Below are 26,362 nucleotides of genomic sequence, written 5' to 3'. Positions count from 1 at the left end.
AAATAAATAAATAAATAAATAAATAATATTGGTGTTATTTTGGACCGCAACATCTCCATCGATCGACAACAAATTGACCAAACAGTGAAAACTATCAATGTTGAAATGAGACGAATTTCACAATTATATTATTAGAGCATTTTACCTGGTGACGCAATCAAAAGAGTAATTTCATCATTTGTCTTATCCCGTAATGATTATTGTTATCCATTGCTTGTAAGGAAAATAAAAATTCGACTGATATTCTCCATTCTTCATTGGTCTCAAGTTGGTCCCCCAGTTAGTGCCAGAAATGAATACAAAATTTCTCTTTTTGTTTTAATGTGTTCGTTGGAATTAAAGAATTAATTATCCCATATGAGTGTTGAGCTCTTAAGATCATAAACTGCTATCACTGAACCTAAAACAAAATAGACATATTTCGGTGATAGATCGTTTGCCAAATCTGGTCTGCCTGTGTTGTTTGGAATTTGCGAGATAGAAGTCGACTTGGACGAATTCGGCCCCTCGTGGGATCGGGGAAGTAGACTCTTCAAACTGTGAGAGTAACAGCCTGACACAAGAACCCTCTAGGACGTCATTTTTTAGGTTTGTGTAGCGTCTAGTGAGTTGTTAGTAGAGCTCAAGGAAACAATGTATTTCATTGGTTGAACTATTGAATACAACTCACGATTTGTTTTTGTTTTTGTGGCAAAAGACTGGCATTTTGACGTCATTTTTTTGGGTCAGTGTCAGACGATGGCTACGTTCTGTAACCAGCATCGGGAGGTAATCGACTGAGGTTGAGAACCTGCCTAACGACATCGACGCTTCACCAGTGGGGACTTTCCATCCGTCCTGCATGTACACGCTGTGGACAAGAACCTGAAACCGCAGAACATCTAGTTTAACGCCATGTTTGTGACGAGGCTATCGGGCGGCTTCGCGACTGTACACGAGTTCGGCAACTATTTCGCTGCCTGGATAGACCATCGTAATGTGTGAGCAACGATGGTATCATTTCTGGTGTGAGACCATTGGAAGCTGCTACCATCATCTTTGTCGTCATCATCCGCATCACCACCATCATCGTTGTAATCATTATCATCACAATCATCACCATCATGGTTACAACCACCAGCACTAACTTCATTACTACTTTACCAGTATTAACTCGTGGTTTTCTAATTTATATATATATATATATATATATATATATATATATATATATATATATATATATATATATATATATATATATATATATTATAAATTTGTTTGCTTAAAATAGGTAAATGAAGTTATTTGAATGGGATCGGGTCGTTAGTTGTTTTGATATATATGAGCGTTTTTATACGTCATTTTCCAGACTTAGCTTTTGTGCTTTCTTATGCAAAAGATCATATTTTCATCGTTACTAAACTGACCCCTCTCGTAACTTGCGTGTTCTTGGTCTGCTAATTTCAATGTTGTGTTGACAGCTTACAAATAGACATTGCTTTGGGTTTTAAATTCATGATTCTTAATATAATTGTGTTGAAAACATAGCGCATTAAAAAGTGAATGCACTAACGCTCTTGTCCCTAGAAGAATAGAGTTACAGATGATTAGAAATAGAATTCAAAATTAAGGAAAGGTCAGGTAAGACTTCGACTTAGAGAAGATACGAACGAGTAAAAGCGTAAATGACTCACATGATGTGCGAGTGTCGTACTAAAAATTCAATTCAGTTCATCTTTGTCATAATTTCATTGTTGTTTATAATTTAATGTAGCTGTTATTTAGGAATGTATTCATATTTTCAAATGCAAACACTTGTGATTTTGTAATCACAGAATCACAATCTAAAATAAAAATAAGATTCTTATCTTCAAATTCAGTTTCTCTTTCACTTTGAATACTTTAAAACTTTAAAATTTTTAGATCAATTATAATTAAGCTGGATAAGAATGATCATTGCATGAATTGTAGAATTTAAATACTAGATAGTTGCTTCTTGATCGAGTGAGGAATTAATTTGTGATGTTACAGTCTAGATAAGTGTAGACAGTGAGAACAACAGAGGCAGAGGGATTTTTCACAGATTTTTATCAGCAGAAGAAGTCAGATTTTGATTTGTTGGAACTTTCAGATGGTTTCAGACTAGCGCTTCAGACCAGTCACATGAAGTTCATGAAATGGTTGCACCTGTATTTACTTCTTTTCTCTGTTGAGCTGAAACCCTTGTCTTTCTTTTTAGCATATATAAATTAATTATAAAGGGGTCCATTGGAAGTGTACAAAACTGCACCGTTTTTTTGCATCTCCATTGCAGGTGTACAAAAACGGACCGTTTTTATGCACTTCCGTTGGCGGTGTAAAAAAACGCATCTTATGCACCTCCGTTGGCGGTGATGGTTAATTAATGAAAATGTTGTTGCATACGTCCATGAGGTTTAAATAGTTTTAGATTGTAGTTTAGCACGCTGCTTAGTGATTACCGATGTACGTTTATACAATTATAATATAAAGAATAATAACAATAATTTTAATTTTAAAATTCAAAGGTAAAAAGAAACATAGCACACAAATACTGATCTCAAATAAATATGTAATTTTATAAAATCAAAATCGAAGTTTTTATTAAACATGATAAAAAGTTTTTGAAAAACAACAAACAAACAAAAAGCAGAAAAAAAAACAAACAAAAATAATGTCTTTCTCAATAAAGTAAACTTAAAAAAAAAAAATGTCTACAATGGGAATCGAACCCAGTACTATCAAGGTCTGACAGCTTGTCCATTGCGCTACGGAGCCACCTGACTGATCATCACATTTAATAAGGTCTATCTAAAACAATATTTTACCTTCAATGCAACTTCTATTTTCTGGTTTTATATTTCGATTTTTTTATATTATTATTTTTATATAAATTTATTAACAAAAACATCCTACAGATGTCACAATATAACTTTCGCCATGTCAATAAACCGAAACACAATATCGCTGATGAAATTGGGTGGGATGCGCATGTGTGACGGAGGTGTATAAAAACGATCCGTTAAGATACACCGTCAACGGAGGTGCATAAAAACACTACAATATATAGATAATGGTCTATAATCTTTTGACCATCCCACCATGCCTAAAAGTATTGTGTCGCATTTTTTTATTTTTTTTGTTCAATCAACTGCTTTAGTAATATTTAATTTTGGGTATTCTTTATTTCAAAATCACAGTATTATAGACGAGTAAGGAAATAACAAACCATATTAATTGTTGCTTTATTTTTAAGTATGTACATTGAACTTTGTACTTTTTTTTGTGACAGAAATTCTACTTTGGAAGAGAAAGAAGTAAAACAGTGCATTACTTTAGAGACCACCTTTTTTTTCTGATGTCTAACATCTGACATGTCTGGTTATTTCAACGTTATGGAAGATAATGAGGCTGAAAACAATGGAAGTCACAGAAATCTTGGAAATGGCCATAACCAAGAATCAGCCTTGCACATCTTTGTCAATGCCAAGAAAAAGATCAATGACATTTTTCGCGACATCGGACAGTATGTAAATGAAGCAAATACATTTGTCACAGGTTTGTTAATCCTTTAATTTTTAAAACTTTGTTGTTGTTGTTCTTGTTGCTGCACTCAAGGGATCAGGAAAATTATGCATTAAGAACTGTATCATTCTCATTTATGTAAGAGAAAGCAAATATTTACTTATTTTAGGTGTCCATGATGCAGATAACTTAAGTAATATGCTGAATATAATATGCTCCAGTAATTTGCATGTGATGGATGTGATTGAGACCAGCCTATAATTCTCTGGTTTGGTTTTATCACCTTTCTTGAATAATGGAGACACTCTTGCTTCCTTCCACGCCTGAAGCACTTACCTTGTTTGATTGAACTCTGGAAAAGTGAGTGGAGCAGGCACTTATGTTGATAACAACAAGAAATGAAGTGAGTAGGAAAGTGCCAGAAGACAATAGAGAATAAAAATTTAGCGGCGTTGATGGGCGTTTGAACCCGCGACTTTACTGGTACGACAACTCCGCCTGAGCGTGACTCTACCGTATGAGCTGTCCACAGTACCAGTAAAGTCGCGGGATCACCGCCGCTAAATTTTTATTCTCTATTGTTTTCTGGCACTTTCCTACTCACTTCATCTCTTAACATTAAAGTCAAAAGTGGTGATGTTTGATTGGCACACCTTTTTAATAGCTTGATCATTATCAAGTAGCATCATCATTATTTTCTAATCCCTTGCTTATTACCAGATATATCGAGCTCAGTGGATTCCTCAGATATTTTGACGGATGAGAATGTCAGTGTTGTCAAGGGATTTCAAGAAAAAGTTGAGGGTATCACAGAGGTGTTGGCACGTGATCACATGAAGGTTGTCTTCTTTGGGAGGCAAGTTGATTTTACTAATCGTTACATTTTATTAATCTTTCTTTCCCTTTTTTTTTTTCTTTAATGAATGATGACTCCCTTTATACATTATCAGAATTTTAATGCACTGTTGTTTGCAGTTTCTTGAAATAATCTTAAATACTGTAGTCCTCATTTATAAACCAGTTATATTCATGATCCAGGTATGAACAGGCTTTAGATTCTTTACAGATTGTTTACTCTAATTTTTTTCCTTTTTATGCATCCTCTCTTAAAGAATTCCACTTGTGAGAACCCTTTTTTAAAAAAAACATTATTATTATTTTTAACATGGGATACTTGCACAGGGCATTAACGTTTTTAACACTTTGTAAATCATCATTAATGCAGCTTTGAGTTAATTTTTAGATAATGATAAGAAAGCATAGTTATTGTTAGTGTAATCAATGACACTGTATGTCAAACTCCTCCTTATAATTGTATTGTAACGAAAATCATGCTTCTTAAGGAACTTTCTTATTCTTAATGGAAAGTATTGTTTAGTGCTATTATTAAGGAATAGGAATTTGAAACCCTAATTTGCCCTTGAAGTTGTTTTTTTTTTTTTGGGGGGGGGGGGGGTTTGTCTAATTGTTTGTTTGTTGTTGTTTTCTGTTTTGTGTTTTTGTATTTAAAGGGATTTTGACGTTTTGTTTAAAATTACTATTTTCCTTAACATGACCAATTAATTTGTGATAGAACTTTGAAAATTGTTTAATGTTACTCTAATTTTTCAGGACCTCCAATGGGAAAAGTACTGTAATTAATGCTATGTTACGTGATAAAATCTTACCTAGTGGAATAGGCCACACCACAAACTGTTTCATCCAAGTCGAGGGATCAGATAGTTCGGAAGGGTTCCTGTTGACTGAAGACTGTGATAAGCCAAAAAACATAACAGTAAGGTTATATGCTTAAGAAGACTGTAAAACATGGTGAAAAATTGATATAAGAGAATGGGTAAAGAAATCATTGTGAAAAGTGAAACTGACATGGTGTTTTTTTGAGCCAATTTGTTTTTCTTGTATTTTATCTTTACTTTATCTTACACCTCTCTTCTCATGTTTTTGTTGTTTGTTTGTTTGTTTTAACTAAGTGCCAGCTAAAATTTTAAGTTTAAATTTTATTTTTTTTTAACTTTTTAGAAAAATGCTTATTCTTTGAAGTACATTTTTTTTTTCAATTTTAGATGTTATCTGCAGTTTTATGTGTAATTACAAACATAGGTGTTCATTACATCAGATGCATAATTATTGTGAGGAATATAATTAGTGTATTTTCCCATTGATTGTTTTGCCTATCCAAGAAGCACAGCTGTTCTGAAAGGGAAAAATAATTGTGATTCTAATGAGAAGTTCAGGGCAATCTAATTAAAATCTCACATTACTATTTTAAGTGTTTTCCAAGTTGTAATGATTGCAATTATTAACGTAATCTGACATTTTTGGAAAATATTCATTTAGGATATAAAACAGCTGGCATCTGCTCTAAGTTCCGTCAAGCTTCAAGAGAATTCCCTGATCCGCATTGTGTGGCCCAAAGAAAAGTGCCGATTATTGCGTGAAGACGTGGTATTGGTGGACAGTCCTGGCATTGACGTATCAACAGAACTGGATGACTGGATTGACAAATTCTGTATGGATGCCGACGTCTTTGTACTGGTTGCAAATGCAGAATCCACTCTAATGCAGACTGTAAGATTTGCTTATATACTTATATTGACTATACTTCTCATCACTTTTCTAATAAGCTTTTGATATTTTCCTTGAGAATTACACTGGGAACTAAAGAATTATGAATCAGATATAATAAAAACTAGAAGTGAGTGTGGAAAAAAATTACAATGTTGTCATTTTGTTGTTTTTTCAATGCAGTATTTCTTGTCTGTCACTTTGTGTTTATGGAATATTAATAATAATAATAAATCTTTATTGTCCTAAAAAAAAGTGGCAATTTGTCATTTGGTTACACATTTATAACAATACAATATTGACATAGACACACTCACACAGATGCACATAGTCATCGAAAAAAATAAATGGCATCAACAAAAACATCATCATCATCATCACAACAACCTTCCTAATATTTTCGTTACAATCCTTCACTTTCACCATTCCCCTATAACACCATCACCATCTTCATCATACTCCATATTATATTGTGTTTATGGAATATTACATAGATTCTCTTTCTCATGACCAATAAAGGAATCAGATTCTATCTTTTCTCACTTTTTGTGCTCATTTGTTTTTCAGGAGAAAAATTTCTTCCACAAAGTGAGTGAAAAATTGTCGAAGCCCAACGTCTTCATTTTACAAAACAGATGGGATGTCTCAGAAATGGAAGAGGACATTGACAAGGTTAATTTCATCACAATGCATTCATATTATTTTATCATTAAAAAATAGCAAGTCATGGAAACGTTAAAGCATTTATTAAACATTTAACAAACCAGTTTACCATTTCTGAATTTTTAAATAAAAATTGATATGCATATTCATATAGTCTATTTCTAGAGATTTTCCATGATCAATACCTTTTGCAATGCTTCTCTTTTTCTCCCAGCATGCCACATATGATTAAATTTCACTTCTTACATTGCATATTGCCTTGAGAACATCTTTTTTTTTTTAATATAATTTTTACACACATCAGTTATTGGCTAGTTGTCACTCACACCTGATTTGAGATAGGTAATCTTTGTAAAGTGCCATCCGCACACAAGGACATGATTCAGCTTTCAGAGTAATATTTCTTTTTAGTTCTTGAATGTCTTCCACTACAAGTGAAATTTTATGCTAAAAAATTGTTCCATTTTTTTTTTCTTTTTAGGTGAAACAACAACACCTGGAGCGTAATTCTCATTTCCTATCTGAAGAATTAAAAGTTACAGACAAAAAATCAGGAAAAGACAGAATATTTTTTGTGTCTGCAAGAGAAGCCTTGGTGTCAAGACTAAATACAGACAGAGGAACTCCTACCCCAGGTCAGAAATAATGTAGAATAAATGAGTAAAAATGTGCATATCAAATATGACTCTATTAAAAGAAATGAAAGTGATGGTTCAGCACAGAACAAGTTATCATTTCAGGGTAACGACATCGGAAGCAAAATTGATCAGGACTGGATTTATGAATTAATCAATACTTAGGTCGAGAATCGTACTCCCTGAGGAAAAATTCCATTCTCTTTCCATCCAATAGTCATAGTCCCATTTCTATTGTAATTTCTACAAATGTGACCATTTGCCTCAAAACGGTATTATGTCAGGTTGAGCCAATACGGAAAATTGATTTTATAGTTAAAATGATGGGAAACATCAGATTTTAATTATTGTTACCTTGGAAAACTATATTGATTTTCCTCTACAAAACATTCAAACTTAAGCCAAATTTCTTCTTTTTTTTTTTCACAGATCGTGTTCTTTTACCTGGATTTCAAGCAAGACTCTTTGAATTTGCAAACTTTGAAAAAGAGTTTGAGGTGTGTATTTGCTTTATTTCTCTTTCTCATCACAATTTCGAGAAGTATACAAATCTCAAAATATTATTTTTTATATTTAAAGTTTTTTCTGCTGTTCTTTGGTCTTAGTTTTATTTGAAGGTCATTTGTATCTTCGTTTTAAAAGATAACATGTGATGATGAATGTTCTGGTTTTAGTGATTCAGTTATGAAGAATCAAGTCTAATGGTTTAATTCTATGCATTTGTTTACTTTGATATAAAACAACAAGACTTGAAGGAGAAAAAAAAAAATTAATTAAGAAAAAAAGAATTAACTCTGACCAATAATCTGTCTTGGGGTCTTGAAAGCTTATTGATATCAAAGATGGATGTAGTCAAGATTTTTTCAGATTTTTTTGCCCAAGTCAGTAATGATTGGATAGCTGGGTCTGTCATATCTGGCGAAATGTACTTTGCAAGAGACTCCTATCATATTCAAAAGGTAACATGCATTCACTGCTGTACGTTTAACTCTATAGATGGTGGAATAACGTCAATCTCCAGCAGGGCTGGCGAGTCGGAGTCGGTTGTTTGAGGGTGGAGTCGGAGTCGGTTTTAGAAGTCCCGACTCCGACTCCTTACCACTTTCAGACATTGCATTTTTATATCAATATTAATTTGTTTATTCGAAATGAGCTAATCAGTCTGTAGCCAAAAAATGATGAAGAGCTTGTACTTTTAATGATGCAATATCAAATATGAAGCGGCTTGTATTGTTATAATACATATACTGGGGAAAAGCTAAAAGTAGCTGCGAGTGTTGGTTGCATATTATTACCTCTTAATACTATGCTTGAGGAGTCGGGAGTCGGAGTCGGTTTAACTTTACTTACTTATCCGAACCAGCGACCACCTGAGCTCTAGCCCTTCGGTCTAGGAGTCGGTTTAAAAATAACCGACTCCGCCAGCCCTGATCTCCAGGGGCCTTACAGATCTGAGGACTACTTAACTGTATTTCTTGGCTCTATATATACCTTACATCAGACTCAACTTTTGGGCATGAATTTGCAATTGAGTTCACACCTATGTGATTTCTAGATCCCCCAATGTCACCAAATGTTATTTTACATTGTCACTATTGACCCAATTTTCAAGCCCAAGTGTCGTTTTAAATATTATGCCCTGTTTTTGTTTTTTTTATTGTTCCATACTTAAGTAATATTGAACTTGCTCATTGTAATATACATTTGGTTATCTCTTGGTTTTTATGATCGTTCATCCCGTTATCAGCAATGTATTAGTCAGTCTGCTATCAAGACAAAATTTGAGCAACATACCAACAGGGCCCACTACATCAATTCAGAAATCCGTAAAGTCATGGAACAAGCATATAACAAAAGTTTGGATTTACAGTAAGTAAAAGAATCAAATTATAAGTGTCAAATTGACTTATGTAACAATTATGCTTCTTTGCAAATGTCAAGAACATGAACCGTAAAACTGAAGAGGGGAAAATCTTTGTAGTTATTCTTTACTCATGTTATCTATATTTTGTGCTTGTACAGTTGATACTGTCCCAAAAAGAGACAATGGTTTTAATGGGAAGGAAATTTGAATTTGATGGCTATCTTAAATGAGACAAGGAAAATGGGATTTTAATAATTTGTTTTTGAAGCATATTTAAGAGATTAGTGATAAAGCCTTGAGCTCATGCTCTTGTCGTTAGATCATGACCAAGTATAAGTGCAAGAGGTACCCCATTTCTATTTTATTTTCTATAATTTCTATAAAAATAAATGGAAACATTTTTCTTTCTCACAGAGATGACAAGCTGAAAATGAGAAGAGAAAAATCAGAAAAACTAAGTCTGTTAGACAAGCAACTGAATCTCTTGACCAAAGATGTAAAAGGCAAAATACAACTGATGGTGCAGGATGTTGAGAAGAAGGTATGGAAAGTAGATGTGACTGATTCACACAATTTATCACTTTAAATCAGGGGGTCCCAGCAGCTCGGTGGGTAGATTATTTCATTCACAAGAAAAAGAACCGGTCCCAGGTTCAATTTAAGTCTTGTTATTTTATAACACTATTGCCCTGTCCAGTCAGTAGTGATTGGGTAGCTTTAGATCTGGTGCTTAATGATAGACTACTGAACTGTTTGAAGGATAGCAAGTAATTATTGTCTGTTAAAGGTGCAGATCTTTTTTTTTTTTTTTGTTCATCCTATATCAAGTGTAAACTGGTCCTCCTGTTAGGTTTTTCTGTTTGAATATTTGACCATTTTTTAATTGAAAAAGTATTTCCTTGATTTATTGATTAAAACAAAATGTTAGTGTTGACAAAATGCCCAGGTAACGTTTGGAGCAATGTTGTTTCTTATGCTGCGCAAACATCAATGGTAATGGTAGTGGTATTATATAGCGCTTTTGTTGAAGCCCTCAAGGTGCTTTTAAGAAAAGTAATAAGACATTCAAATTATACATTATTTGCACATATAATTTGATAAAAGGTGGAAGATATTTGGGGATTATATGCTCAAGAAGACCTCCTATATCAATTTGTGTGCATGCACACACACACACACACACACACACATATACAAACACACACAGTCTAACAAAAAGTATATATATAATAGCCATGAGTAACAAATGTAAACTTTGTTGTTTTTTTTTCTTCTGTTTGTCTTTGATTCAATTTCATTTTCATCCACCTATTTCAGGTGTCGTCAGCTTTGAACGATGAAATTCGGCGACTCTCTTTATTGGTAGAAGAATTTGAGAGGCCTTTCCATCCAGATCCAAACTTACTCAAAGTCTACAAAAAGGTATGGTCCAAGTCATGTCATGAATTGTGAAATAAATATGTGGAAGCAAATATATAGGTATGGTCCAAGTCATGTCATGAATTATGAAATAAATATGTTGAAGCAAATATATAGGTATGGTCCAAGTCATGTCATGAATTGTGAAATAAATATGTTGAAGCAAATATATAGGTATGGTCCAAGTCATGTCATGAATTATGAAATAAATATGTGGAAGCAAATATATAGGTATGGTCCAAGTCATGTCATGAATTATGAAATAAATATGTGGAAGCAAATATATAGGTATGGTCCAAGTCATGTCATGAATTATGAAATAAATATGTTGAAGCAAATATATAGGTATGGTCCAAGTCATGTCATGAATTGTGAAATAAATATGTTGAAGCAAATATATAGGTATGGTCCAAGTCATGTCATGAATTGTGAAATAAATGTGTGGAAGCAAATATATAGGTATGGTCCAAGTCATGTCATGAATTATGAAATAAATATGTGGAAGCAAATATATAGGTATGGTCCAAGTCATGTCATGAATTATGAAATAAATATGTTGAAGCAAATATATAGGTATGGTCCAAGTCATGTCATGAATTATGAAATAAATATGTTGAAGCAAATATATAGGTATGGTCCAAGTCATGTCATGAATTATGAAATAAATATGTGGAAGCAAATATATGATACAGTGAATATGGATTTCATGACAAGTGTATTGAACCTTAGTTAACTGGATGGATGTGTTTATAATATCTCTGGGTTGGGTTCCTGGGGTACATACTGTGTCTTCTATCCCCTTATATCTGTTTTCCAACATGCTTTCTGTCTTTGTCTTGGAATGAGATTACTTGGTTTTGTCCTGGTCCTGGCTGAGAGGGAAACAGTCGAATGTATAGTTAGTTTTGGGAGATATTTTTTTCATTGTAAATCATCTCTCCGTTATGCACTGTATTATGCTTTCTTTATATTTTATATGATTTGTAAAACATTTGAGTCTGTTCCTCTTAGCGGGGACCTGTGCTTGTGTCTGGATGAGACTTTTAGTGATCTCAAACTAAGTACTTTGATAGAGTGCTTTTGGAATCTACACCTGTTTCTTATTTGAACCAATTCCCCTTTGTCTTCCCTTTTCTTGGATGCTTTATTGTAATTCTAGAACTTTTTACTATCCCATTTTCTTCCTTTTTACTGGCGCTGATATGGCCTATGATGACAAACAAAATTGGCAGTAATTGACCCTTGGGTTCATGATCTTCTATAAAAAAAAACAAATGCGTTATACGAGACAGAATATTTACAACTGTTTAAAAAGATAGCGGGACAGTTTTTATAAATTAGTGATCTAAGTCGTTTTAAATAAGAGTTTTAAAAATTAGTTTATGACATTTATTTATTAATGATAATAACTACTATTTTCTCAAATCCCTAAAAACACGTTATTGCATAAGAATATTTGTTTTTAAAGGAATAAATCTTGCATTAATATTGAGCATAATCATAGATTTTATGTCCATGATCTAAGCACTTTGCAATTTCTGAACAAAATTGTTTTTCCTTGCGGATCACATATATGTTTAGGACGACTCTAGCAGCCTCTTTGTAGACACTAGCACAATATATATATATACAAAGACAATGTCTTTTAACCCCAGGACAGGGCAACTCTGAATTTTACTTTGTCTGGGCCAAGCTGGGTAAAGTATGTGGTAAAAAAATTTCCAAGCTTTTGCCTGGACATAGATCCCAACTCTGGATCATTATCTGCAAAGTAAAAGCAAATTTAAAGGAATATAAATTATGTCTTTCGATTTTTTATTACATACTTTTTTTATATTCTATGTACTATTATTGATTATTTCCATATAATAAAATTACAGCGAGTTCAAATTGTTCACTGTTTTTATAACCCACATTCATATGGCTGTAACATTGGCAGGAACTTCACCTCTACTTGGAGGATCACCTGTGCTCCTCTCTGGTAGCTCGGTGTTCTGGCCCTATTCTACGCAATGTGGACCACACACAGTTCCTTTTTGCAGGTCTTGATTAATTCATGTTTGACCGCGTCATATGCTTGCTGTAGAGTTTCTTTTGTGTGTGGCATGGCACCAACATGTTTTCTTATTAAAAAAAGTCAAACAAAGACAACTGCTTGTATTAAAGAGGATTTCTGGGTATTCCCATCTAACCAATGAAACACTTTGAGAAATTGCCTTGTTTTCGTTGTCTTGCCAAGGTTAGATTATGTAAACTTCATGAGTTTCTTGATTTTGGTACACTTAGAATCTTTGAACCTTTTTTTATGATCAGTCCATTGGTTCAATTTCAGAGCACTTTACTGTCTTAGCCACCAAAACACGAGAAAAAAAAATTTATATTACCTTTTTCTTTATTTTTCATTATTTTTTCTTTATTCTTTATGAGCATGATAAAAACAAAACAAAGCAATGATAATATTATCTTAATTGTTTCCCTGTGTGTTTGGATGGTTGCATGTTGCCTGCTTGTTGTAGGAACTTCATGCCCATGTAGAGGCCACTTTGGGTAGGAATATTCAAGCAAGATGTTCTGCTGCTCTGGTACAAGCAACGACACAGACTCAAAAGGAAATGAAAGGTGTGAAAAAAATATTATGATAAAAGGGAAAAATGTATAACACTGAGATCTGACCACTTATGTGGATCAAAATTATATTACAATAACCATGTTCTCAATTTTGCTTTTTGATAATCAGCAAAATGTCAAAACTTATCTTTCCATGAGTATATGTATTTCTGTGTGTCTTAGAGTGGTCAGCGCCACCTTTAGTAGTTAGAGGTTGATTAAATTACATTAAAGCTTTACAGGTTAGGATTTGATATAAATTGTTTGCTTTTTTAAAGGGGGGGGGGAGGGGGGGGGGGGGGATCTAGGAGTCAACTTCTGCAATTTTGCAAAATGAGCAATTGGGTTTACGATTCTTCCTAAAGATTAAAACAAATGTTTTAAGTAGGGTTGTTACTAAATTCCTGCTGATTGAGGTATGCTTTATCCTACTATTCCACCTCTTAATTATCGCATTTGGAGTTTGCTGTGTTTTGTTTGTTTTCCTTTGTTTTGTATTTGGTTTCGTTTTGTTTTTTTATCACACTAACATGTTATCATACATAATGAGTTAAAGTTTTCTATTCGGCAAAAAAAAAAAAAATGATTCTGGTTATCTTGCTATTCCCAAACACTATAAATAGTGATCATAAACTATGAGTTACATTGTATAGGATGTTTGACAAAAAAGTGTGGGATTATAAATTGAGATAGTTTATCAGTAAATTAACGCAGTGGAACAAATAAGCTATCATATGATAAGAATATATCTAAAGCTTTGTTCTGTTCAGCAGTCTAGTCTATTTTCAGGAATTTACCCTAACATAGAAGCTACTGCTTTTTTTATTTTACTTAGATCGCATTCATTTTTTATACTTTCAAAATTTATCAATTTTGCATTCCAAATGACTTTATTTGAAAAATCAAAATCAATACTTTAACTTAACCCTCTCTTTACCAACTATAGGAAAATCGCCACATTCGTTACAATATAACTAACATTTTTTTATTCAAATTTCTTTTGTACATCATACAATTTAAGGAAAATGAACAGTGTGTTGTAGACCATGTTTTGCTAAAGAAATTATTTATCGCAAGAACTTACTGCTCTTGTGTTTGAGTGATAAAAAAAAAAATATTTTTGTGTTAGTTGGGTGTGACGTTTTGGGGAAAATCCTGAAAATGGCTGGTAAGGAGAGAGTCAATAAAATTTTGTGAATTGTTAAAAAATGAAATAGCAATGGAAAATTAACACCAATAAGATAACGTAATAAGATTGCACATCATTTGGTATGTTTTACATAACTTTGTAATGATATGTCACTAAGTTATTAAGTTTTGTAATCCAACAGTTTTAATCAAACATACTGTATTTAATTTTCATTTTCTTTTAAGCTTTTCTCTTTGAGGAAAAAAAGAGATTATTAGTTGGGGGGGGGGGGGGGGCATATATTTATATTTAATGTTGACGGCGTAACTAGCATAAAGGGATCCCGAAAATTAAATGGTTGAGCATTGGACCCACAAGCAAATAGAAATTTTCAAATCCAAATGGAGTCTTTTTTTTCTTTTTTCTTTATATGACCCCTCTGTCCACCCAGTCTTGATTGAGTAGACTGGTTTGTGTGATCTGGCACAAAGTACCGTGTAATACACAAGCATTCTATCAATGGGTAGTTGGCAATTGTTATTGCCTACTAAATACTGCAGAAATCGGGATGAACTCCAATTTCATATGCCCTATATTTCTGAAGGATTACTGTTAGTATTTTGCAAAGAGCAGATAGATAAATTAATGATATAGAAAATATATTTTCTTCTTATTCAGATTTTTTAAAAAGGGATAAAATAAATTAAGACATAAGCTTCTTCATCAGTACACTCTGTTCTTGTCTGTTATTATTCACTTTTCATTGTAAATAAGTATTTGATTTTACTGTTTTTAATGTATTCGTTTACTCTAAAAGATCGTTTGGCAGCCATCTTACCAGAGGACAATCAGCAACAGCTTTCCAACCAGCTGCCCAAGAGAGACTTTGAGATTGCCTACCGTCTTGATTGCCATAATCTTTGCGCAGGATTTCATGAGGACATTACCTTTCGATTTTCTCTCAGCCCCACAATGCTGCTTCAGCGATTTATGGGATCAAATCTCAGGAAGATGAAGCTGGTTAGCCATGTTTTAATTTATTTTTTTATGATTTGATATTTTATTAAATACCATGTCATTTATCATGGTTTTGGAATTATATGAATTATTGAAATATTGCATTTGAGCTAGCTGGAGGGGAATTCATAAGATTAATTTAATTAAAGTAGCCATTAAGTTTTAATAATAATAATAATAATAATAATAATAATCTTTATTGTCCAAATTAAAGTAAGGCAATTCATGTGAGGTAAACGAATTACAGATTGTAGCAGTGTTTCCTATTAGTTTATGCTGTCTTATTGTAATATATAAAGTGGAACGTTATCAAATTTGACATTCTTGAGCTACTAATTTTTAAGGCAAGTATTGAAGTTTTTTGAGGTGCAAATACTGAAGAATTTTTTTCTCTATAACTTTAATGAAAGATAATGCTGTAGAATTCGGCCAAGGCCAGAGTCAACATCTTCCTTTTCATGCTTCTACAGCAATCATTTTGGCTCTTTGTGACTTCTTTGGACTAACACTCCTTCGGTTGGAAGAACGCAAATTAATCGTGTTCCCTTTTGATCTTTTCTTCAGGCAGGGGACAGTGCTGCCAATGAAGCCTCCAGCAGGTCACCTAGAGACTCCCGTCTGCTGGGTCAAGGTGACATGGACAATGAGGCTATGATGGCTTTGTTGGCAAATTTGGCATCTTTTACCTCTAAATCTAATCTCGGCGTTGTTGTAATTGCTGGACTGGTAAGTCGTTTTGATTGTCATTGCAGAAGGAATTTCATCAGAGACACTAATGACTGCTCAGTTTATCCTTTGTTTTGGAGGGGAGAATCTGAATGTTTGGGGGTTTTTTATTGGGGGGGGGGGGGGGCAAAATAGAGGAAATATTACAATATGCAGTCAAACAAAACCATAATGTATAAACAAATCGCCATAGAGAGAGTGTGGTTTGAGTTTTGGCATGAATAGCATATAAGCATTAAATATTTTATAGTTAATCTTAAAAGGAGCAAAGAAATAGTGTTGATGTATTGAACAAAAATTGATGTTTCAGCTTTCAAAAAGAATAAAATACATAACAAGGCCACTCTTAGGCTCAAACTCTTTGCCAACCAACAACAATAAACCACATTAAACAGTGATTGTGGTATGCTTAGTCCATAAAGATGAAAGATATCTGTTGGTGTCAAAAGTACATAGAGAGTGAAGATTATTGGAGTGTTTATTTTTATTTTTTTTTTTTTAAGGAAATGCAATCTGAATATTTTTTTAACTTCAAAATATCATTAAACTAAAATTTTAACATAACTGTGGAATTCCCTATTTACCGCATTGTTGGCAATTATTTGAAAGGAAAATAAGGCAGGAAATGTTTTAGAAGCTATCTCAGATTGCTTGAAACTAGGGTAAAATACTGACAGTATTCATAATTAATATACATCACGATCATTTTCTAAACAATTAAGCAAAATCTAAGGGTGCTGTGACAACCAAAAAATAAAACAACTGATTTTGTATGCGCTCAATTTTACACTTTATTACAGCACTACTCCTCAACTGTGAGTGCTACTAGACCTATATCATTGATGTTAAGTTGCAGGTTTTTTTTCAATTTTCCTGTCTCTCCCGCAAACTGATGTAGCATTGATACTCGTGTTTGCATTTTTTTGTTCGTTTGGTGTTACACTCATTCTTAGTAGCAATATCTTTATTATAATCCATCAATTCTTCAGTGCTGATGGTTTTCCTAGGATCTGCGGAAATCTGTGATTTTGGAGTTGGAAGATGGAATTTCCTCCTTTTTAAAAATTACATTTCCCTCCCTATCAATGTACTGGCAGTGAGAGACTTGATGTGTAGTGAAACAAATGACTGCAGTTTCCCACTCTCCAGAAGTTAGCTAATCAATGACAGTTGATAATTTATAAATTGCTCTGAAAGTGGGGATTTCGTTCAATAAAAATGGCCTTAAAGGCAATTGTTCAAAATTTTCCTCCTTTTTCACTTTTTTGTCACCTGCTGAATCTTACGAATTTTAGACAAATTTCATGGCCAAATACGAAATTTTACGGAAACTTACGAATTTTTAATTCTTAGTAATACTTTTACTAATAATTTCAGAAATTACGAATTTCCTTGTCAAAATACTAAAAATTGACATAAAAATTGCTAAATTTGAAGTTTTCAATTTGGCAAGTCTGCCATCAGCGCTGATTCTTATGCGATTAAGTTACGTATTTGATTTTTGTTGTTTATTTGTTGTTTTGGGGGGTTTTTTAATGGCAGTTTTCAGATTGACTAATTAGATATGATTGATAAACAGTCAATCAGAATAAACAAGTTATGTAGTAATCGAGTTCAGTAGCAGTCCTTCCAAGTCATGAGTTCCATGGAGCGGGAATTAATCCCAATTTCAGTGACTTTAAGCAGTTTCTTGTATATCAGAATGTTCTTACCAAGTTGCTTTGTATATCAGAATGTTCTTCCCATTAGATCAAAACTCAACTCAACCTCGGATCAAAGCAGATCCCTTTCTTTAGACTCAAGTGCTCATTCAACCCAGTTATCATGTCTAATGCAAGGTTGCAAGATTTTTTGGCTTAACTCGAATTTCTGGCATTTTGAGATGGATTTTCATTTCTATCCAGCTTTCACACCAATCTCCAGATCCTTATAGCTCAGTTTGAAAAACAAAATAATTTTTTTTTTTAAAAAGTAATTTCCCCCCCCCCCCCCCCCCCCCCCCCCCCCCCCCCCCCCCCCCCCCCTCATCAGAAAATAAAACAAAACAAAACAAAACAAACCTTTAAAACGATTTCATTCAACAAATCTGGGATGGGAGTCATGAGTTCAGGGGGAGGGAGTTCATGTTTCAGAATAAGTTTCATATTTTTTTCAATTTGTTAGTGATGGATTTCAAGGTTTTTGTACCCATGTAATTACATGAAAAAAAAAAAATAATAATAATAATAATCTCAGATTCCCTCTATCGCATGGTGTCTTTATTTTTTTCCTATTCCATTCTCAAATGGAATCAAAAATCAAATGATGGGGTTACTTTTGCTCCATTATATATAAAGAAAATGGGTGTTAACAACTAAGATGTATTGAAAAAAGTGTCTTGTTTCTTGAAAGTGAATAGTGGGGATGCGGATATATAGAATTCAACTTTCTTATTCAATAAACAATTTTTTTAAATCAAATTAAAAGCTTTGAATATTGATTAAAAAACCTGACATTTTAACCAAGATGAGGGTCATTAAAATCGATATTTGAAGGACAAGTTCTTTGGCCAAATTTTTAAATACGTATCTTTCCAGAGTACAGCAGTTAACTGGTTCAAAATTATATGAGGAAATGCGGAATGCCTCTTACTTCAGCACAATTTTTTAGTGGATTGTAATAGATCCTGTGGTCTAATATAATATTAGGTGAGTGCTCACTCATCACAACAAACCAAGAAAAAAAGAGAGAGAGAGAGAGAGAGAGAAACTGAATCATCAAAGTCCTTATCTACGTTTGAAAAATAAACTTAATTCAGCCACCTGTGAGTAACACTTTTTTGGACAATACATTCAGCACCAGAAATGAAATATAATACTTATCACACATTTGTTGACAAGATCAAAATTAGATCTTGATTCTCCACATTGTTCAATGCAGAATCCATTGAATTGCCTGTGGTAAGAGAGATGGTTCATAATTGTGGATAAACATTCTACGATTCTCTAAACCTAAACTGAAATTTATAGATCTGCAGACTATTATTAGAGCACTATTTATTGCATAATACCATAATATTTGTTTCTGTTTTGCTGATATAGATATTTTTGTGCTGATTGTTGTCTACCTCTCCCATGACAGCAGGGAGGTATTTTGGCTTTCTGATCAGTTTGAAGTTGAAAGCAGCCATTCAACAAAATGATGTCCCATAGTGGGCAGGGGGGTCCATACTGTGTCTTCTACCCCTAAAATCTGTGTTCCAGCATGCTTTCTGTCTTTGTCTTGGAATGAGATTACTTAGTTTTGTCCTGGCCCTGGCCGGAGTCCTGGCTGGGAGGGAAACAGTCAAATGCATTGTTATTGTTTTTGGGAGATGATATTTTTTTCCTTGTAAATCATCTCTCTGTTATGTATTATTATATTTGTTATTTTTAATGTATCATCATCATCATCATTGCCTTTTTCACCCTGGGTCAGGGTATAGGCCACAGACAAACAGTTTCCATCCTTCTCTATCCTGAGCCAACTTTTTTATCTCATTCCAGGTCTTACCACTTCTCTGTATATCAGCTTCTTTAATTCTTCTCCATGTTCCTCGTGGCCTTCCCCTTGATCTTCTGCCCTGAGGGTTCCAGTCCAATACTTTCTTTGTTATAGTTGAGTCATTCTTTCTAAGCGTGTGTCCAATCCACCTCCATCGTCTTCTTCCTATATCCTCTCCACTGGTTTCTGCTGTGTTCTTTTCCATACTTCTTCATTTTTTATTCTATCCATCCATTTTATTCTGAGTAGCTTACGCATGCACCTGTTTACGAAAATCTGTACCCTCCTTATACATGCCTGTGATGCGTTCCAAGTTTCACATCCATACAGTAGGACAGACTTCACGTTTGAGTTGAAAAGTCTTAGCTTTAGTTGAAGGGAGATATCTTTAGTTCTCCAAACTCTGTTCAAAGATGTGAATGCAGCCTGTGCCTTTCCTATTCGTGCTTTCACCTCTGCTTCCGTGCCTCCATCCTTGTCAATTATACTTCCGAGGTAGCAGAAAGTGTCTATATCTTCGAGTTCCTGATCTTTTACTTTGATCTGCTCCCTTTGACGCGTACCTATCCTCAAGACCTTTGACTTTGCAGGGTGAATTCTTAGACCAATTGATTCCGAGAGGCATTTTTAATGTATAATGTAAGCATTTGAGTGCATTCCTCTTTGTTGGATTTTGTGCTTGTGTGCGGATGAGACTTATAGGTGATCTCAGACTAAATACATTGGTGGTTTGCTCTTGGAATCTACATTTGATCCCTATTTGTTCTCAGTTCCCCTTTGTCTTACTTTCTCTTGGGTGCTTTAATTGTAATTCTAGAACTTTTTACTATCGCATTTTCTTCCTTTTTACTGGCGCTGATATAACCTAAATGAAAATGTGTTGCAGGTGCCGTAAAACCCTTAAAAACAACAAAATGATGTCAAGGAATTTGATGGAGAAAGACTTTACTAGAGATCCTTATTTTATATATTTTCAGGTAACGAAGGCCGCTGGGTGGCGTGTCATTATTGCTTTGGGTACCCTTTATGGAGGTATATACTGCTATGAGCGTTTGACCTGGACCTCTAAGGCAAGGGAGCGTGTTTTCAAGCAGCAATATGTAGACTATGCCAGTAGCAAGTTGAGGCTCATTGTAGATCTAACCAGCTCCAACTGTAGTCATCAAGTACAACAGTAAGTATTTAGAGGTGCCAGCAAGGACAGCTGCATTTTTTTCTTATGAAATGATGTCATTGCTTATCAGTATAATATAAGAAAAGTAAATCCTTTTTATTGTCTTGGGGGCTTCCAAATATATTTGACTTATAATTTTTTATAAGATGTCAGTGAAAAAATACAAAATCCTAAAAAGGATCAATCGGTTTCTATTTCATAAGTGTTTTGGTATAAATAGTTTGTTCTTTTTAGGGTTTTTTTTTTTTTTTTTTTGGTTTTTTTTTTGGTTTCTTTTTGAAGAACTGTGTTAACCGCTTTGTCAGATGTTTAGGTTTCATCAAAATTGATGGAACTCTACTTCCATACCTACTACCACCACCTATTCATTCTTTTTTCCTTTTTTTTTTTTGTCTTTCTATTTTACTATCCACTTACCTGTTTAAAAATGTATTTAACCCCCTACCTCACAAACACATACACACACTCATCTGGATTGGGTTCCTGACCTCCCATAGTGGGCAGGGAGGTACATACTGTGTCTCCTATCCCCCTATATCTGTTTTCCAACATGCTTTCTGTCTTTGTCTTGGAATGAGATTATTTAGTTTTGTCCTGGCCCTGGCTGGGAGGGAAACAGTCAAATGTATAGTTTTGGGAGATGATATTTTTTTCCTTGTAAATCATCTCTCTGTTATGCACTGTATTATGTGTTGTTTATGTAGTATATATGATTTGTAAACATTTGAATGTATTCCTCTTAGTGGGGACCTGTGCTTGTGTCTGGATGAGACTTTTAGATGATCTCAAACTAAGTACACTGATAGTGTGCTCTTGGAATCTGCATCGGTTCCCTATTTGAACCAATTCCCCTTTGTCTGCCTTATTCTTGGATGCTTTAATTGTAATTCTAGAACTTTTTACTATCCCATTTTTTTCCTTTTTACTGGCGCTGATATGACCTTAATGTGTTGCAAGCGCCATAAAACCCTTAAAAACAATAAAAACACACTCACACAGACACACGTCTTTACCTATATAGAATGACTCCAACTGTATGGTTTAGTAGGCGCTGTCTCCTAACAGATGTCAAAAGTAGTTACAACATTTTTAACACTTTCAGAGAGTTGACATCTACCTTCGCCCGTCTGAGCCACCAGGCTGACATCTCCAAGAACCAGCTGGAGATAGAGATCAAGGAGGTGGACAAAGGAATGGTCAGTCTCAAGGACATCTCGGCAAAGGCTAAAAAACTCAGGTAAGAAGGTCATTGTCAATTGTTGGCTTGTATTTCACTCCTTCATTTGGTAATATTTTTTTTTATCAAGCAGAATTCAATTTTGTTTACATGTGTTAGAAAGTACAAATTTGGTTAAAATGGTATTGAAGACTGAACAACTGAAAGTATATACAGGATAGCAATGGCAACAAATGCATTGGCAAGACTGAATAAGATGTGGAAAAGCAAGAACGTGGCACTCCGTTCCAAACTTAAACAATATGTAAGGCACTTGTTATATCAATCTTCTTTTATAGTTGTGTAATGTAAATGTTGCTGCTCGAAGCTCGAAGAAATAAATAATAATGTGAAATTGAATGTAAGCTTCAATTTAAGTACAAAAACAGATGGTTAACTACGCCACTACCTCATCTCATTCATCTGTGGTGTTTCATTCATCCTGTTTTGTTGATAAAGGGGAAACCTGAAACGTTCATTTGATCTGTTTTTATAATTAAATTGAAGCTTACATTCAATTTTACATTATTATTTATGATTTTATAGTTGTGAAGAGTTAAAACACACTGGGAGCACTGTTGGTGTCTCTTTGTATTTTTGGAGATTTTGTAAGAGGTAAGAAAGTTACCAAAGCGTATAAAGCAATATTTATAAATTTCTTTATTCATGGTTAAAAGATGCAAATTGAGTTAATGCACTGTGCTTGTCTTAGAAGCGTCGTGTGGTTCTAGTTGCAATAGGCTACGGTAGCTTATACAAGTATTTTAATTTATTTGTTAAGTTAAAGATTATGAGAAATCAATTGCACATGTTAAATTATATTCTCCAGAAATCAAGCAGATTTCCTTGACAGTCAGATGGCCGGGTTTGTGTCGGATTACTTGAGGAACTCTGGATTGTGAGAATGAAAGAAGATTTATGCGTAGTTGTGTAATTAGAATGAATGTAAATGGAGGTGTATAGCTGCCATTTTTTTTTCATGTACAGAGACAAACTTATTTTCCATCTTTTTTACCAATCAAGCTGCAAGTCGTTTCATTTCACTTTTCAAATGATTGAATAAAAAATCAAAATTAAATCAACAAGTGTTCACACTCGGCAAAGTCCAATGTGGACAACCAATACTAATAAGAAAAATGTGATCACTTGGTTTGTCATGAAAAATTCCAGATTAAAAAACACAAAAAACGCTTGTTATTCGAATTAAAAACCAGAAACATATTAATCTCCAGATTTAAATTTATGAGATATTTAGGGTTTACATTCATCTTACTATAAAATTTATCCATACATCTACCAACTTTGTGTTCTTCTATAGATTCAAAGTTCTCTTAAATTCAATTTAAATTTACAAAGTACTTTGTATATTTAATTTCTGCCGTGTTGATTCAAATTTGTTTTACTTTGCTTTAATTACCTATAATGATAATGTGATACAGGCTTGAATAGATAAATAGATTAGGTTTTTCATATATATGTATACTCATATCCACCAATTTGTAAATAAGATTATTGAATCAACTATTTATTATCGTCAACTTTTGTACAGTTTGCTTTTGAAGTTTTCTATTCTTTTGAAGTTTCATGTTGCATTTAAGTATTTTTTCTTTATCAATTGTCTTGTCTTATTTAGAGCTAGTATATCATTAGTTATTCATTTTCAGTAAAGTAATGGAAGAGACATTTGTATAAGTCATAATTTTAACTAGTGTTGGGTGATATTTATCAATGCAATATATTGAAAATCGATTAAAAATTTCATGAAAGTTTTTGTTTTATTATTTTTATTTTTGTGTTGTTTCTTTGTTGTTTTGCATAATATTACAAAAACAATATTAGACACTGAAAAGTTAAAGATTTAATAACATAGGCAGCACCACAAGAATGTCTGTTGAAAAGAACTACCCTAGTATATGTCTTACACAAAAACAGTTCTGAAAAATATAATACAAATGACAGCAAGTAACTTGTACTTGTAAGTACAAACTTGATATTAGGCTAATTAGATTTTCTTGGATCTACAACGGATAAGAAATATACATTTATAAGAATGTAACAAAACCATAAGTAGTATTAATCCCAACCATTGAAGGGAAAATAAAATGTTAACCAATACATATTCATATAATCAAAAAAAGTGCAGAGAGGCAATAATAAGAATATTGATTTAGCAAAGCATTTAGGACATAGCTTAAAATCCATATGGCATTTTGAAATCGGTATGATTCACTATTGTCATTCATATCGATATATTGATGCTGTGATACAATATTCCCAACACTAATTTTGGCAGCTTGCCTAATTGTTATCATTCCTTAAGGTGTCGTTCAGATGAAGTCATTTCTTCCGTTTAGAAATTCACAGTTATATGAAAGGTTCAGTAAAGTTAACCAAATTACAAAATGAGAACCAATAACAAATTTCACTATTAAGCATGACTGTTTCAGTTATTAGCACTTTCAAGCTATAAAATGTTCAATGCTTTTGCAATTTTGAATTTTTCCCATAAGCAGTTTTATAAGACTGTACTTGTCACCATGCAAAAATGTATAATAACTTGTAATTGATACAAGTGAAGCTGTGTCTGGAAAAGATTTGCTTTTGATTTTTAAAATAATTTTTCCTCTCTATTTCTACAGTTCTGGTAAAAATGTATTATTTTTCACATCAGATTATTCATTATTATTATTGAAAATTCTGAAGTGTCTTTTCATTGGCTAGTAATGATCACTATGGTGACTCAAGTGGCTGAATGGAGGCATGTCCTTTATTGCTTAATAATATTAAATATCATTTCCTTTTCCTATCCCAAACCTCATCCTACTTCTCTCATAGTTAAACAATGCTTATAATTGATTTGATACACGGAATTGTCATTGCCATGTATTTCTTAAGTGTGTACTATATTTGGTATTTGGTGTAAATTTGTCTTTAGACGATGCAAGTGCAAGGTTACCAATAAATAACTGTCGGTAAGATATTGCATGAGATCATAATCTGGATAAAAGGCAACTTGAGAGGGATGTAAGCTTCATTAAAATTATTTCTATATATATCTATATATAATAGGATTTTTTTCTTGTCACCTCAGTGTGTTGGCTCTATCCCATTATACCAGATGATTGCAGACAGACTTTAAAACAATGGTCAAATTTTTTTAATGTGTGAAGTGAAAAGGATATTCAACTAAAATCAAGTAGTTTTCAAATCTTATCTGCAATGGGGTTTATACGAAGTGATTAGTTATGTATGCTGTGATTGTTTGTCAAGAATACATTAATCTGGTTTGGCAATGTTTTGCAATAAAAAAGTCCCAAATTTTGCAAGCCAAAAACAGCAAAATTTGCAAAATATTTGCGGTTCATTTTACTAAAAACCCATACTTATTTCATGAAAGGGAAAGGTATTTGTTTATTTTTAAGGGTTTCACGGCGTTTTCAACAAATGTAAGGTCATATCAGCGACAGTAAAAAAGAAGAAAATGGGATAGTAAAAAAGAAACTATCTACTCTTGATTAATTATCTTTCACGTTCGTTTGTTCTACACGAGCTATCAAATTTTTTCTTTTTTTAAATTCTTCTGGGTTTTTTTTTGGTTTTTTTTTTTTTTTTTGCCTTTAAAAAAAATTATTATTATAGGTTTTTTTGTGTTTTTTCTTTGCAAAATCTCGAAAATTTGTGAATATTTGCCAAAAACTTGCAGATTCTGTGGCCGCAATGCAAATCAGTGATATTTTGCGGCCGCAAGTGATGCAAAAAACTGCCATGCCAGATTAATTTGAATTCGACAGGCACAATATGAAGCAAAGATGTTTAAATGACTTTCTTTAGAAGTGGTTTTTTTTTTTTCTGTGGATGGATTAAAAAATTGTAAAGTGAAAAGGGTGCTTGATTATGATAAATTCAAATAAAGCAATATGTATGCAATTATGTCTACATATAATCTATTACTGTACAATTTGTTATATACATTTTATGAGCGTGGTTGAAAGCCTGCAATACATTGATTATATCCCTAAATATTAAACAAATAATGCAGCTGATGAAGTTGTTGGGATGATGATGAATATGAAAAAAAAAAAAAATTGAAATGTCAAATATTTTTATCGATTATTTCTATAAAATGTCAATAGGACAGGGGTTTCTCCTTTAACTTCAATGCACTTTTTTGCCTGAATTGGAAGACAGTAATTGAAATGACATCACCGTTACATCCATTATTGTTTTGAATCTAAATTCATTTGTTTTTATTAGATTTTCATGTGCAAAATTAAAAAAAAATCTGTCAACAATTACATCAAAA

The 26,362-nt window shown here is 33.2% G+C and overlaps 1 protein-coding gene across 3 annotated transcripts; it reads left to right on the top strand.

The window, feature by feature from the left end:
• Window positions 1–1,366: 1,366 nt before the first annotated feature.
• On the top strand, window positions 1,367–26,362 carry LOC144971466 (mitofusin-2-like). 3 transcript variants are annotated; one of them, XM_078912408.1, is made up of 17 exons: window positions 1,367–1,620; window positions 3,290–3,555; window positions 4,243–4,378; window positions 5,134–5,296; window positions 5,860–6,090; window positions 6,655–6,759; window positions 7,232–7,385; window positions 7,815–7,882; window positions 9,133–9,254; window positions 9,664–9,790; window positions 10,567–10,671; window positions 13,185–13,287; window positions 15,222–15,424; window positions 15,986–16,147; window positions 20,647–20,843; window positions 21,946–22,080; window positions 22,889–26,362. In XM_078912408.1, the coding sequence occupies exons 2-17, from the start codon at window positions 3,372–3,374 to the stop codon at window positions 22,959–22,961; spliced, it is 2,268 nt and encodes a 755-aa protein (XP_078768534.1). In that variant the 5' UTR covers window positions 1,367–1,620; window positions 3,290–3,371; the 3' UTR covers window positions 22,962–26,362. The 3 variants fall into 3 exon arrangements, with proteins under 3 accessions (XP_078768534.1, XP_078768536.1, XP_078768535.1); XM_078912410.1 differs by lacking the exon at window positions 13,185–13,287 and adding an exon at window positions 12,608–12,710 and having other exon boundaries at window positions 1,393–1,620; XM_078912409.1 differs by lacking the exon at window positions 1,367–1,620 and adding an exon at window positions 2,708–2,802.

This window comes from Berghia stephanieae, chromosome 4, assembly GCF_034508935.2.
Source record: "Berghia stephanieae isolate SIO BIC M18660-M18661 chromosome 4, UCSD_Bste_1.3, whole genome shotgun sequence".
NCBI classification, from domain to species: domain Eukaryota; kingdom Metazoa; phylum Mollusca; class Gastropoda; order Nudibranchia; family Aeolidiidae; genus Berghia; species Berghia stephanieae.
This window is presented reverse-complemented; position numbering and strand designations above follow the sequence as displayed.

What these genes read in the sequence shown, in the direction of transcription:
- LOC144971466 (XM_078912408.1), top strand. Translation starts at nt 3,372, where the DNA reads ATGTCTGGTTATTTCAACGTTATGGAAGATAATGAGGCTGAAAACAAT. An exon ending in ATAAGCCAAAAAACATAACA is followed by an intron (nt 5,297 to 5,859) that starts GTAAGGTTATAT and finishes ATATTCATTTAG; the next exon opens with GATATAAAACAGCTGGCATC. An exon ending in GCAAAGGCTAAAAAACTCAG is followed by an intron (nt 22,081 to 22,888) that starts GTAAGAAGGTCA and finishes TATATTCTCCAG; the next exon opens with AAATCAAGCAGATTTCCTTG.